Source organism: Pipistrellus hanaki (assembly GCF_964339955.1).
Source record: "Pipistrellus hanaki genome assembly, chromosome: 2".
Lineage (NCBI taxonomy): Eukaryota > Metazoa > Chordata > Mammalia > Chiroptera > Vespertilionidae > Pipistrellus > Pipistrellus hanaki.
Genome location: NC_140504.1, coordinates 134,738,181 through 134,753,595, shown reverse-complemented (window position 1 = coordinate 134,753,595; position 15,415 = coordinate 134,738,181). Strand labels below are relative to the sequence as shown.

At 45.0% G+C, this 15,415-nt stretch overlaps 1 protein-coding gene across 2 annotated transcripts in view; it reads right to left on the bottom strand.

Annotated features, from left to right (window-relative positions):
* Positions 1-403: 403 nt before the first annotated feature.
* TGFBR3 (transforming growth factor beta receptor 3) overlaps positions 404-15,415 on the bottom strand; it is a 198,297-nt gene continuing 183,285 nt past the window's right edge. For both annotated transcript variants that reach the window (XM_084873400.1, XM_084873401.1), the window contains exons 15-17: positions 13,284-13,325; positions 10,863-10,970; positions 404-3,788 (exon numbers count right to left, since the gene is read on the bottom strand). In XM_084873400.1, the coding sequence (XP_084729526.1) occupies positions 3,670-3,788; positions 10,863-10,970; positions 13,284-13,325 (269 nt within the window). In that variant the 3' untranslated portion in view covers positions 404-3,669. The remainder of the gene's footprint in view (positions 3,789-10,862; positions 10,971-13,283; positions 13,326-15,415) is intronic.

Here is a 15,415-nt window from a genome sequence, read left to right as displayed (position 1 = left end):
CAGGCTCCAGGCATGGGCAGCGGGAAGGGGGCAGGGCCATGTGGAGAGAGAATACTGCAAGGAGCACTGGGGTGTTTGAAGGAGACAAGAAAAAAAAATAGATCCAAAGTACACATGCCTTCTCTTTCCCTGCCTCTAGGAGATGGACAGGAAGTCAGGAAAGGATTCCAAAGCTGACACCCACTCTGGGTCTCCTGCCGCGTGCTTCCAGAAGTGACAGCTCCCGTGCCCTCTCCCTCCGGCCTGTCCCGCCCTCCCTCTGCTCCAGGACGCCCGGGGTCACCTCAGCTTCGCCCTCCCCTCCTCTTCATCACAGCTGTGTCAGAAACAGGAGAAAGTCACAATGAAAAAGGGTCCTATCCGCCTGAGGGCATAATTTAATGATGACCAAACAAGGCAAGTATTAATAATCGATATATATCTTTTTATTATGCACAAATAAAGTACTTAAAACTGTGGTTATCAAAACTATACATCTAAGCATGTTCACAAAATTGCCGACACACTGAACAGAGGAAAGACTACATACAGCAGGGGTGTTCAAACTGGCCACAGGGATTTTCAGGGTACTCTTTTTACCCTCTTAGATGATGAAAAACAGCAACAAAATCCGGCTCATTCAGGAAAAACCAGAAGAGAGAAGCATTGTACTTGGAAACTGATAATAGTCCTTTTCAGAAAAAAACGTCTGTCAGTTTCATGAACAATCCCCAGCTAAAACAAACAGGGGGGGAAAAATCACACACACACGATTCACCCAACAAAATGTGCTCTGTTAACACAACCAGCAGTACAACCATCACTCAAACCATGAGGTAGTTACAATACAGAGAGACCGGCATGCGCGTGCGCGCCCCCCACAGGCCCACAATCATGCCCACCACAGAACACACGCAGGACACGGGTTTACAATCTCATTACAGACAAGGACAAGACCGTTTTTCGTTGTGGTGGTTCAGAAAATGCTACAGAAACAGCTTAGACACTGAAGACATTTCTGACTTTTAACATACAGAACAACAGCTGCTAAACTCCACATGGGGAAAAGCTGTAGGATGTTACACGGTAATCGGCCTTGGAGTTTAGAGCATTTTAACAACAGCCTGAGCATCGAACAAAACAAACAAAATGGCTTCTGCGCACTCGGGGTGTAGCCTGCAGAAGTAACAAAAGGCAGCACATAGAGTGTAACTGGAATATAACAACAGTTTTATAGAAACTTGCAAAATGTGTTATAAAGTTGAGCTAGTATTTTGTATTAAAACTGTGAAGTCTGAAGCAATTGGAAAGGCTGTAACAGAGGCGAGGGAGAAAACACAATTTTTTTTAAATGCTCATTTTTAAAGGAACATTTCAGAACTACTAACTGACATTCACTCTCCAATTAACATGGGATCAAGTTTTATCAACATGGATTTCTTGACCTGAATAATACTTCTGACGATCAGAACCAAACAAACAACAGTGGACTCTTTTTTTTCTCTATCTTTTAAAATCTTTTGGTTTGTATGTATAAATTTGTAAATTAATTTTAAATTATTTATAAAGTCATTGGCAATGTAGCATCTCTCTCAAAAATATACATTTAAATATATTACAAAAAGTTTTAACCCTGTCCATCTAAAAACTGGATCTTTGAATACTTTTTAATAGCTAATTTTCTTTCTTTCTTTTTTTTTTTTTTTTTAACAGAATGGAAAGGGTTTTTTAAAAAGCAAAGAACTGATCAGAAGAATTCACAGTAACTGAAGTTAAACATTTCATATGGAGTAACTTTTTAAAAAATCTAAAACACTTAAATATATCTTTATACACAATTTTTTGTAGTAAAATATAGCTATAAGTGACTTAAAGACTCCAGTCTTCTTTGAAGACATCTTTAAACCTTTTTATACATAGAATATGCTAAAACAATACATTCTGCTGAAGGTTAGGCAAAGCGCATTATTTTCAAACACAGGTAGCATAATCTAGTCCTGTACTCTGATACCATTATGTTAAGAAATGTTAACTAAAGGAAAAAAAAATTATCTAATCTCATATCTTCATTTGTATGTGGAAATACGCAAAATTATAGACAACCCGGAAACCTTAGCCTTCAAGTCATCTTTTTTTTTTGGTTAAAATGATCCTGATTGAATGTCTATGCCTCTCAAATAAGTCAGAATATTACTCTAGAACGGAGTAACCTTCTTGTTTGCCTTGCAGACACTGCCCTTAGGTCGTGGGTATCATCAGCATTTCCTGCCGAGGGTTTCATTCTCAGAGCAGCAGGCACAACTTCCTTGCTTAAGGGCAGTGAGATGTGCTTATGAGTGTTTTGGGGCAGAACCTGGCCTGTTCTATTTGTAGAATGTTGAGTTGTTTTGGGGCGGGGAGAGGCGATCTGGGAAAAGAATAATATTTATTTGCAATGAAGCTGACCTCAGTAGTAAATGATTTGGCATGGGATTTTTTCCTCTGGCTTCTTTTTTAACATAGAGGTATCAGTTGAGCTTACTTGAATTGCAAAGTGGCATGATATAGCTCCATTTTCTCCCATCCTTCCACCGTAAATTCTTTTTGAGTTTGGGATATAGTTAAGGCACGAGAACGACAGCAACCCAGAGAGTGTGCCCGTCCTGGCTCGGCACGTTCTTGGCAGAATCGGCAACACTGTTCACGGGACAGGCTGTGCCCTGCGTTTGCCATCTTACAAGAGCTTGGTTTTTACAAAAAGGTCTATTCAATAAAGGTCGACACGCTTTGGGTGAAAACACTAATTCTCTCAAATATACTTAAGAATACACTGAACTCTAAAGGTATAGGAATTTTTTAAAGGGGCATTTTTTTTCATCTTCAACTGACGAAACGAATGTGGCGGATGACATATACTTTTACTGGCATCAGTATCATGGAGCAAATTCCTCCTTAATTTTGCCCTGATTTATAATTAATCTATTAGAACACAATGTAATCAAGGGGATGTTGGCCCAGATGTTGGCCATTTTCAATTTCTCTAGGCCTCTAAAGAAATAGGAAACCTGCATTAAGACACTCGCCCTGGGTGTGCTGGTGCGGGGAAGAGGGCGGGAGCTGAGATGGTGCTCAGCACGGGTCTGGGGCCCAGGGCACAGGGAAGGAATGTTGCCTTGCTGCATGGCAGGATGCGCCCCCGGAGGGAGGCAGCACCTACTAAACGCAGACGGGGCCTCCCAGGGCGCGGCAGCAAGGTGTGCATCCAGAAGGTGCGAACTGCGCGTGGAGGAATGCACTTAGAGAGTCTCGAAGCATCTCTTTCTGCTTTACATCTCGGTTCGGCTATAAAGGAATCTTTGGCCACGTCTCACTGGCTCTATCTGGCTGTCACCCTCTTACCAACTCCTGGAGTCTGGGTGGAACTCGGGGCCCCGAATGATAGGTGTTCTTACCTGGACAAAGCAGCATTTTAAAAAACTGGCACGTGTTTCACATTGTAAGCCCCCAAACCTGTGCGGGGCCGGTGGCGGAGGCCACCACCTTCGCTTTCTCACACGGAAGTCCAGGGGGCACACTGAGACCCGCCCGGGGAGGGGGGTGGATACAACAGGCGATGTTTACACTGACATTCACTCTCTTTACAAAGGAACCACAACCGAGCCTTCCTGGAGTCCGGCCTCCCGCGCTGCCTGTGGGCCGGGCGGCGGCGGGCTAGGCCGTGCTGCTGCTGGAGCAGGGCGTGCTCTGCGTGCTGCCGATGCTGTGGGCCGCGCTGCTGTTCTCCGAGGCCGGCGGCGAGGTGGGCACCTGCTGCCTTCCCGCCGTCTCCCCTGCGGTTGGCGAAGAAAAGGGACAGAGAGAGACACACGTTATGGCGTTGAAACCACCAGACCAGAGGGCCTTCCACCGCAAGGTTGTTTTGTTCGTTGATCTTTTCTTTGTCTTTATATTTTAAAATATGTCTTTATTGATTTTTACAGAGAGAGGAAGGGCAAGGGACAGAGAGAAACATCAACGAGAGAGAAACATGAATCCATTGGCTGCCTCCTGCGCGCACTCACACTGGGGATCCAGCCCACAACCCGGGCATGTGCCCTGATGGCGAACTGAACCGGTGATCTCCTGGCCCCTGGGTCAACACTCAACCACCGAGAGACACCAGCCAGGCCGTCTCTTGTTGTCCTTAAAGTCTCCTCCGTGGGAAAGCCAGAACTCTTTTCTGGGTGACGGACAGGCAGTGACAGTGGTTACCACCCCCGAGAGTTGAGGACGAATCTGCAGGAGTGCAGTGCCTACAACCTTGGAAGAAACCCCCACACCTGCAGCAGCGGACCCAACTGGCCAGCACCTGTCTTCAGGAAACACTGTCCCCGCTCCTTGTCGGGCTTGGGAGGGGAGACCTTGGCACTGTGGTAAGGTACCGCTGGCAGTTTGGAGACCTTTTCCCCGATGCATCCAAAACGTGGGTGGCGAAGCCTCGCTTCTGCCCTGGTCCCAGCGGAGAGAGCCACGCCCCCAAGCACACAGCCTGAAATCCGAGGCAGCGGCGCCCCCTCTCAGGAAAACCTTTGGGGAAGGGGTTCAGCTGTTCACACAGGGGGGCTGTGGTTGCCAGGGAACTGGCCCCCTCCTGGGCTCGCTGTGGGGCGCGCTGTATCTCCTAACACAGTAAACATCCCCCTTCTCATTACGCACCCGCTGCATCGGCTAAACCCGCCCCCGTGCCAAAGGCGCAGGGCCGCGGAGAGGGAGGACGCCGGTCACACACATGGTTTGCATTTGGGCCGCAGAGGCCTGAGAGCTAAGTGTTCTCCTCCGTGTACTGGCCTGGGGCAGCCCTCCGAAATGGCTCTCGGTGGGGAAAAGGGACCGAGGCTCTCCGAGGACAAACACTGCCTCTTCTTGGAAAAGTCGGAGTGCGCACTGCACAAAGGAGTGGTCAGCAGCCGCCCCCGGCCCCCTCCGACGTCTGTTTATGAACGAGCCTCCTCTTTCCTGTCCTCCTTCCGGTCCCGCTGGAAAGACACAGCCATCAGCTGAAAACACACGAGCAAAGGCTCTGCCCTCCCAGTGGGGAGCTGAGCCCCTTCCCTTCCAGGGGCCCCTCCGGAGCCTCTGCCGGAAAGCAGTTCTGCAAAAGGTAGGGCCGGGGCGCATGGCCTGGGTCTGGTTACGGCCTCGCACCCCCGTTTTAGGAACCACAGTGACAGCACGCGTTTTCACCGCAACCTCAGGTCACTGGCATACTTTGTCACATGTTTGGCCCTTGCTGTATTTCCTCCGACTATCTTCTCTTCTGGGATTGCTGGGATGGAGAGGAACTAGGAGGTCAATATTCTGCAGAAGCAGAGAAACACTATTTTTCTTCTTCTTTTTTTTTCTTTCCAATTTGTATTTCAGACCCTCCCCAGCACTGCCCTCTCCCCGTCCTGTGTGTATGTGATTAAAGGCTGGGACGTTTACTTCCATGACAGTGACTTTCTGTCACAAACTGTCTTTCCCACAGTGGGAGCTTTATTTCTAAAAATAAAAAAATAAAATCTCTAGTTATTCTGATGTCCACACACACGCCCCCCCCCCCCCCCCCCGCCCCACCTCACAAAAACCCAAAATAACAAAAACTTCCAGAGATCCAAACAACTCATGCTATACTTTAAACATTCGCACTCGGCTGCCTCCTCCTGTCACTAATTAGAAGGCCCGGCGTGGCTGTGTGTGAAGCACAGGTTAAAGATGAATTTCCCCCCTCGAAACAGAGGCTACCTCAGGAGAGCAGGAGGCAAGCCGACACCTCAGCCGCCCTTGTCGGCTCACCTGGGCTTCCTTTGTTGAGCCTGAGAGCAGCTCAAGGAGGCCTGGGCTCCTCTGTTGACAAGGAGCAGGTCTGTCCCATCCTGACTCTGACATGTGCCTGATTATTCACACTCGGGAGAAGTGCCAGCGCTGCTACTCCCTGCCCAGGAAGTCTGACTATTTGCCTTCTGATCTCTATTTGCCAAATGTAATTTGTTGCCATGTCAGTTTATTTTAATCAGGGCCCATTACAAAGGTCTTTCTACTCCCTGGGTTTTGGAAACTCCAGTGCTGTTGATGCAAAACACCGTCCCAAATGAAACCCACGCTAATCCAAACAAAGAAAGCCCTTATGCTCAAGATGGCAGGATACATTGTATCAGGGTGGCTAAGTCAACTTAACCTAGCAACCCATGGACGCGGGCCAGCAGGGTGCCCAGGAGAGTCTCTGTGAATCTGCTTGGAAATGTTGAAAAAGTACCATCTTTAGACTCTCCCTCCTACCTCTGTGGCTATTTTTACATGAAAGACATGGCATGTCTCAATATAACGAAGTTGCCAAAAACTTTGTACGTTCTGAGCGATTATGAAAAAGTTTTTTCATTGTCCCATGGTAGTGGTACTACAGAAAAAGTCACGAGAAGAGGGGGTTAATGTGCAGATGTTTCTGCTTTAAAAAAAGAAAAAAAAGAAAAAACCCCTGGGTTTTCTGAGCTGGGTTCTCTGCTCTCTCTCACAGTGACCTCTGCCTTCTCGGAGCACTGGCTTTCTCTGAAATGTCCCTTGCGTGACAAATACAATCAGCCTACTTCTGGAGAGGATGGGCAGGGAGGGCCCAGTGGGGGCGGAGGAGGGGGGAGCAGGAGGCCAACTGAATCAATGTGAGGAGTTTAAGGAAAGCTTCTCGCTCATAAACACCACACTTGGCCACCAGGAATGTCTTCGGTCTTCATGTTTTGCCCCTAAAATCTCACACCACACTGAGGAAGAGAGACTTGGGGAAGAGGGAGAGGGAGCAGAGGGAAGAGCCATTGGGCGCATGAAGTACTCAGAAGGACGGTGTGTTAGGACGAAGTTTCATTACTCTCAGCTCTGTGGCTGAGCCTACACATTGCCAGCGCTTTTAGAATATATATATTTTAAGGGATGATCTGTTTTATTTCTTTAGCTAGGCATGGAAGTGTCCTGATCTGGTTTCCTGCCACCTCTTTGGCGGTCTAACTTTACAAGCGGGTCCTTCTCTCTAAGTCTTTCAGCACGATGGGTCCTGGGGAAGAGACTTGATTTAAGGAAGAGCTGCATGACACGGAGAGGCCCTATGGGGAAACCACAGGCGGAAGACTTTTAGAGACAGGTGAGAGGAACCTCAAGTGTATAGCCGAAGGAGACTGTTTGCAAATACTGTCCCTAGAGGTAGTTACAAAGAGGAACAGGCAGCTGTTCTTTACCTCCCTGAGGGCAGAACACGAGGAAACGAGTTTAAACGTCAGGGACAGGGATTTAGGTCACTGGGAAAAGAACTTGCTGATAATGAGGATTGGTTAGTTCTAGGGGGAAGGTATAGAGTTTCTTCCTTGGGAGATGTGTAAGCATTGGGTTGAAGACCGTAAGCCTGGGGTGATTTAGATTTAATATTATTTAATGCTGAGAAAGAAGACAGATATTTTCCTGAAGGTCTTTGTGTGGGTTGTAATTTTGTACCAAGTAATATCTTAATATCTTGATATCTTAATTGCATTCCCCACCCCCACCCCCCAACTCATTCCTGTCAGGAGAGGGAACAGACTGCCTTTGGTTTAGAGAAGAGGGTCACTTTCATATACTGACCCACCTCACTCTCCAAGCTCGAAGACCGAATTTTTATTTTTGCAGCCAAGACTGCAGGAGGGGTGGGTTAGATGTTGCTGTTGAGTTGTGGGGAAAGGAGAATTGTTCCAAGGCAGGAATTAAAAATTTCCCACATGCCCTGCCTAGCACTTCTGTCTATATTCTTGTGGGACGGCCCCCCTGTCTGCACCTGCACCTGCACCTGCGTGGGCATCTCCCTTTCCTCACCCGGAGCGCTTGGGTGAAGAGCAGTATCCTGTGCAGTCACCCCAGGGTCTTCCCTTCTGCTCCAGCTGCATTTTTTCTGATCCCTAGACTTAGACTCTTGCCTCTTCCTTAGTCGCATGGCAGCCTAACTCTTGCTGTTTCTCTCTTCACCTGGATTAGAGGTGGCAGTTGGGAGAAACCTCAGCCCTCTAAACACATCTGGAGCCTCCGGAGCCGTTTCTCATGACAAGCTGTTAACCTGACTCAGGCGGGGCTGGGCGTGTGCTTTCAGAACACACGGTCTGCTCCCCCGAGGACTGCTGGACAGAAGCCCCTGAGAATGGAACAGGCACACCCAATCCAAGACCCGGCATTTTATTTGCTCTGTGAAGCACAATGTTCCTCCCACTCTTAAGAGTTTTTTGGGGGTTTTTCCTGTCTACACATAGAAGCAATCTTAGATATCTTATATTTTTTGTAGGACGATGGATTCCAGAAAGCCTTTCACATGCATTTCTTCTTGAGGCACTCTCACCTCCACTAACCCTGTGGAGGAGGGATCGCCTCCATGTTTACTGAAGGGAAATATAATGACTGCACCTGGGCCAGGGAGTAAGACTGGCAGTTGGACAAAGTAGAGCTTCAAGTCCAGTTTCTGGTGACAGCACACACCTCCGGGTTGTACAGACATGGAGGGCAGCCTTCCTCATTCTCCAGCCCACCCCCACCTTTTCCCTTTTCCTTCTCTTTCTCCTCTTAGTCTCATCAGACTCTGAGTGCACCCTGTTCAGGGGACATAAAGGCACGTTTGAAGTAAAGATAGATTATAACAACTAACTTATCACTCCTACAGAGTTTTCCCTGCAAAAGGGAGGTCTTTTAGCTTAGAAAATGGGGAGGAATAATTTTTGAAATCAATAACAAGTGACTGAAAACTTCTCTAAACTGAAAGAGTGAGCTTGTGAAATAATTACAATTAGAATATCAAAAGGTCAAGACATTAATCCCTACAAAGTCGCAACCAACTCATAGGCCTGGAGGAAAATCTCACCAAAATGACAATTCACAGATTTTTAATTTTTACTTACATACTTTTGACCATTTAAACCATTTTTATGCATATAATTCAGTGACATTAACAACATTCCAATGTTGAGCAACCATCACCATTACTTAACTACTAGAGGCCCAGTGCATGACATTTGTGCACTGGGGGAGGGGGTTCCCCAGCCTGCCCTGTGCCTTCTCACAGTGCGGGAGCCCCACAATCCATCTTCCCAAAGAGGTAGGTCCCACCCACCCATCCGGGACTCCTCAATGGATTGTCCCAAAGAGGCAGGCTGAGCAAGCAGCATCAAATCCCCACTCCCCCAGGCGCACTCTGCCTGGCTGTGCACACAGCCCCGCCCATCCGTCTGCACCCACTGCACACGCAGCCTCCTGGTGATGGATTGTTATGGCGTGAGGGCATCCCGGCGTGAGGGAGTGACAGCCACATAAGCTCTTATTGTATAAATAGAACATTTTCATAGTTCCGAACAGAAAATCTGTACCCTTTAAACAATACTCATTCCCTCTCCCCTCAGCCCCTGGTAACCTCTATTCTATTTTCTGTCTTCATACACTTGACTTCTCTAGGTATCTCACAAATAAAATCATTCAATATCTGTCCTTTTGTGTCTGGCTTATTTCACTTACCATATGTTCTCAAGATTATCTTTGTTATAGCATGTTTAGAATTTCATTCCTTTTAATGGCTGAGTGTTATTTTATTGCATATATTTACTACATTTTGTTTATACATTCAACTGTTGATGGACCTTTGGGGGCTATCTTTTGATTATTGTGAATGGTGCTGCTATGAACATGGATGTGCAAGAACTTGTTTGAGTCCCTGTTTTTAGTTCTTTTGGGTATATACTTAGAAGTGGAATTGCTGGATCATATGGCATTACTACATTTAACTTTTGAGTAACTGTCAAACTGTTTTCTATGGTGGCTGCTCCATTCTACATTCCCATCAGTCATGCACAAAGCATTTCATTTCTCCACATTCCTGTCAACATGCTATTTTGTTTCTTTTCTGTAATAGCCATCTTAATGTATATGAAGTAGGTATCTCATGGTTTTGATTTGCATTTCCTTAATGTGATGCTGAATATCTTTTAATGTGCTTATTGGCCATTTATACATTTTCTTTGGAGAAATGTTTATTCAAGTCCTTTGTCCATTTTTAAACTGGATTGTTTTTCTCCTTGTTGTTGAATTGTAGCAATTATTTATATATTCTGGATATTAACCCTTTATCAGATATATGATTTGCAAATATTTCTCTCATTCTGTGGGTTGTCTTCTCATTTTTTTAAAAAATGTATTTATCTTTATAATGGAAGGTATTTCTCTCTCACATTAAAATTTCTCTCTCTCTAAAATCAATAAAAACATGTTGAAGAAAAAATAATTTTGGGGACTGGAGGTGCATAACTTAAAAACAAAGAGCTCTATTTCACCATTTGTATTTGTTTACAATTCATGAAAATATATTTTAAAAATTTAAATAACTTGCTAGAAAGAAGTGAGAATTTTATGTTTATCAATGAGGACAGGTCAAGAAATGTTGGTTTAAGCCATTAGTGAGGGACTCTGGTGGGCTCAGTACAGAGGCAGATGTGGTAACCAAATCTTGGCTTCTCTTCTCACTTCCTGCCCATTTATATTTCTATACTGAAGTCTTTAGCATCAGGGGAATAGTTTATATTTCCAGTTTGTCTATATTACCTTCCTTTAATTAAAAACAAACCACAAAGTAGTTTTATTAAAAGCTACACTTCACCAACATCTCAACTGCAATTAACGTAAGTAGTTTAACAACCCTTTTCCTAAAACTGTTTAAAGCCGATTATATTTTTGCAAAACCCAATTTATGCCAAATCTGCAAATGTGAAAATAGGGGGGAATGAACTTTCTCTCTCTTTCACTCATTATCGCATCCATTCATCCATGCAATGCGACACTGAGAGTCCGCTGCGTGGCAGGCACACGGGATGTCCCCACCTGCCTCCCACAGTCACACTGACCTGTGTGGGAGTAGATGTACCACAGGGCCCCCGTCAGGAGTGCTCCGATCACAAATGCTGCAAACGCAATGCCCATCACGGCTATGGTGTCCAGACCGTGGAAAATTGCTGAGGAAGAGAAATACTTTATGTTAATCTGCGTCAGATGTTGCAATTTTATATTTGTTTCACAAGCACCATCCGAAAGGCTGAGCACCAGCTAATAAAACTAATCTGAGACAAACTATACTGTATTTATAACTTGCAAACTTTTTCTTTAAAGAAAAATTAAATTATCAGACTTCCAAGATTCCTCAGTTTGCAATTATTTTGAGCAACAAACTTACTAAAAAGATCAGATTTGTAAACTCTGTAAAACCTAAAGTCTATGGTTCATTATCTATTTGAATGGTAAAGAGGCTCGAAAGTTCAGAGGTTAAGATGCTTTGAGAAATAAATTCAACTTCCATTATAAAAATCTGACTCACTGCTTCTTAGTCATTGAACACTTCCAACAAGACACTACTCAGAAAACACACTTCAAATACTTTACAAACATATTTTAGGCACATTTAAAAGCAGGAAAGATAACAGGAAGAAAGGAGTGAGAAGGAGAAAACAAAGTGAGGGGAAACTATTCCTGTGGATTCTAACATTTCACTGAGGTCCTCATATTAAATCCTCAATCTTAAATACACATTGTGTCATTTGAAATAACCTTTTTAACACTTTCCAACCAGGAACGGAAATACTTCTCAGTGGGGAATGATGTCAGTTTTATGGTCAGCAAAACATAAATAGAACCAATTGTTTCTCTGTTTGGCAAAGATTTGTATATTTGAAATCAATTCCAGGCCACAGAAATAGAACATTTCCTTTCATTTAAGAGAACTACCTTCCTTGAATCACTTAAGAAAAGTTAAAACCAGTTTCCAAGGGAGAGGGCTTTTGGGCAGAATGAAGATTTCTGAGGTCTCTGTTTTTATAATGCCAAGTTAAGCGATAGGCTAGCCCCGTTATTTCAATAGTGTGTCCAGGTTCCTCTCCAGTCAGCAGTGACCCCAGGTGACCTCTGTGTAAATTAAATCTCTCTGACTTTCAACTCACTTCAGTGTAAAAGACCCAGTTATAGACAAACGTGACCCCTGCACAGCCCCAGAAAAGGTGCAGGAAAGTATGTCATGGTGGAGAAGATTCTGGGAGGATCCCAACTCCCAAGTTCTGGTCCCTAGTTGTCTAGCCAATACCCGCTGGTGTTCATTTAACTTCTGAGAAATTGGGACTAGCCCTACTTCACCTGCTGCAGGCAGGAGGTGAACAAAAAGAGTTTGTGGAAGGCCTGGGGATCCCCTAGAAGGAGTAAGAAAAGGGCAGAACTCTCTGGAGGTTAAGACGGACCTGGCCATCCACCTCATTTCATTGAATCGAGGTCACAGAACGGTGTTAAAAGATGACTTGCCTTTTTACGCCTACAGATCACAAAGTGGGGCAAGATTAAGGTTTTTAGTGAAAACATTCTAAAATTCTAGAGATGGAGATGTCATTTATGAAAATCTGACCAGGTAAGTATGAGAGCATGTGTCCATGTGTGTCTCCCTCTGGGTTAAGAATATTGTTCCATGAGAGCATTAAGGTGATGCACTCATTTAATAGAATGGTTTACAAAGTGCTTTGCATAAAAAGATTCTCCAGGCTGGCTGTCGTGTGTATGTGAGAGAGCCAGCCACGGAGACTAACGTGGACAGTTTTAAGGAAGGAAGCAACACCATCTAGAAGAGCTCTGAGTGGACAGCCAGGAAGCCCAGGGCCTAGTCCTCTAGGCTTTTAATTACAACCTCAATGTTAATGACAACCACAGGCGAGTTACTTAATTGTTTCTGGGTCAGAGTTTTCTTCCATATAAAGTGACGAAACTGGCCCAGATAATTTCCAACGCCTCGTTTTGTAGTAGTTGGTCTCTCTCTCTCTCTCTCTCTCTCTCTTTCTCTTCCCTTACAAGCTGTCTCCCCCAATGCCCTTCGGACTACAGATGGTCTTAAAGGTACGACTAGTTCCCTTCGCTTACCAAGTGACAATGGAAACGGCAAAGCAAACCACTGCCATAGCGGTATGCGAATGCTTTCAGTTCTCAGCTGATGTAAGCATGCATATAACAAAGCTCTCTCTCTAAAGCTTAGAAAGTGACTACCTTCCCATTAAGGTCATACACACCAATGGGTCAGCAAGTTCACATTTAAAAGTGGTGAAGGTACAGAGGGAAAAAGAAAGGGGAATGAAGGACAGAGGGAAGCGGGGGGGGGGGGTATGAGAAAAAAGAGGGGAGGGAAAGTAAGAGCATAAGTCTCCTTATCAAAACTCAAAGTTTGGCATATGCTCCATAACCAACTCATTCTTATAAAAGCCCAGGAGGCTTTATTTCGAAATAGTTGCATAAAGACTTACGTGGAGAAATTGGATTCGGTTCCTTAATGTTTGGACTTGTTCCTGAAACAAACACATAAATCACGATGTATCACCCAGAGAAATCAAGTTTTAAGCAAAAGGTCATCAAAATATCCAGAGTCTGACACTTTTCTATTTGTTAATACTTTGTGAAAGTTCTGTTGAGTGTCCTCTTAGATAACATGAATTACTCAGAAATTGTAGGTGGTAGACTCCAACCATCAATGGTACAGGCTCTCTGGTTTGAAAAAACTTGAAGGCAAACACCTACATGTAAGGAATTTGAGTGTGACAATTTGTGTGTGTGTACACCTTTATAGTTATCTAGGAAAGGATTCAATACCTTTCAATGCTATGTTTCTCCGGTTTATTATAATATTATTCCTAATTTAATGAACACAAATTCTAGAAGAGAATCTTTAAGCCTTAATGCTAGTGTAGTTGAGGTCCTCTTCATCACACGTTTGCACTACTTTTAAAAAATATGTTTTTATTGACTTTTAGAGAGAAAGGAAGGGAGAGGGAGCGAGAGATAGAAACATCAATGATGAGAAAGAATCATCAATTGGCTGCCTCTGGCACACCTGTCACTGGGGATCGAGCCTGCAACCAGGCATGTGCCGTGACCAGGAATCAAACCAGTGACTTCTTGGTTCCCAGGTCAACGCTCAACAACTGAGCCACACAGGCTGGCTGCACTATCACAGAGCTTCCCTAGCTTGTCTCCTCATTTCCACCACTGGCCCACTCCAGATATTTCCTCTTCCACATGTGCCTCCCGGAATGAATTTTCCAGAGCCCAGTGGTGGTTATGCAATTGCCCTGTTTAAATGGCTCAATTACTCCTCTTCATTTATAGGGAAAATATTCAGACTCTTAGCGTAGCACACAAAGTTCTGCCTTTCTCCTTTCCCCACCTTTCTCCAGCCTCCTTTCCTAAGGGGGTCCTTCTACTGTGGTGGGCTCGTCATAGTTATATAAGCCCCCCAAATTCTTCATGCTGTTCTGTGCTATCACACTTCATATGCCCTCCCTGAAACACCCTCCTTCCCAGGCCTGTTTTGTTGGCGTTTTCAGTGGGAGGCCTCTCTGACTCTTCCTCAGCCCATGACCCTCCCCTCTCTGCCCCCCCCCCCCCGCACCCACCCCCAGCAGGGCTGCCCTCTTCTGCCTCTGCTCATTCCATCCCTCCTCTGTTACACATATACCCTTCACATCGTAATTCTATATCCCCACCCCCACTCCCACCCCCCTAATTCTCTATCCCCACCCCATCCCCCTGAGGGCAGAGTCTAGTTCTTACTCAGTCAGGCATAAAACTTTTGGTGATGGATGATTAGAATGTTGATGTACTTTTTCGAAGTGGAGGCAATAGAGAAAACTTGAAATAATACTATTTGAAAATGTTTGGCCCTAGCTGGCTTGGCTCAGTGGATAGAGCGTCGGCCTGCAGACTAAAGGGTTAGGGTTAGGTTCCATTCCAGCCAAGGGCATATGCCTGGGTTGTGGGCTCAATCCCCAGTAGGGGGCATGCAGGAGGCAGCCGATCAATGATTCTCTCTCATCATTGATGTTTCTGTCTTTCTATCCCTCTCCCTTCCTCTGTGAAATCAATAAAGAAATACATTTCTTTAAAAAAGAAAATGTTTGTATGCCTCAACATTACTATAATGATTTTGTGTTTAGAAAGTGCTGCATAGCCATCATCTCATGTGGGAGGCAGGGAAAAAATTATCACTATTTTACAGATGAGCAGCCTGAGACGCTGATGTCACGTGACCAGCCCAAGGTTACAGCTAGAAAGCATCAGGGCAGAGTTGAACCAGAATTCCAGATTCTGCCTCAGAGGCGAACTGGCTGGCGAGTGCTGCTCTGCCCTCAGCTGGGGAGGCAGTGATGGAGAAGCTACTGACGCACAGCTACGCACACTCCTCAGCAGTGGGAACAGCAGGCCGGGGGTGGCATATTGCTTTTATATGTCCTGTGAGCTAAGAATACATTTTATTTTTTTTTCATGATTGAAAAAAATCAAAAGAATAATATTTCATGTAGAAATTATATAAAATTCAAATGTATCCCCTAAGCAAAGTCTTATTTGAACACAGCCATGCTCATTCGTGGACACCTGGCCT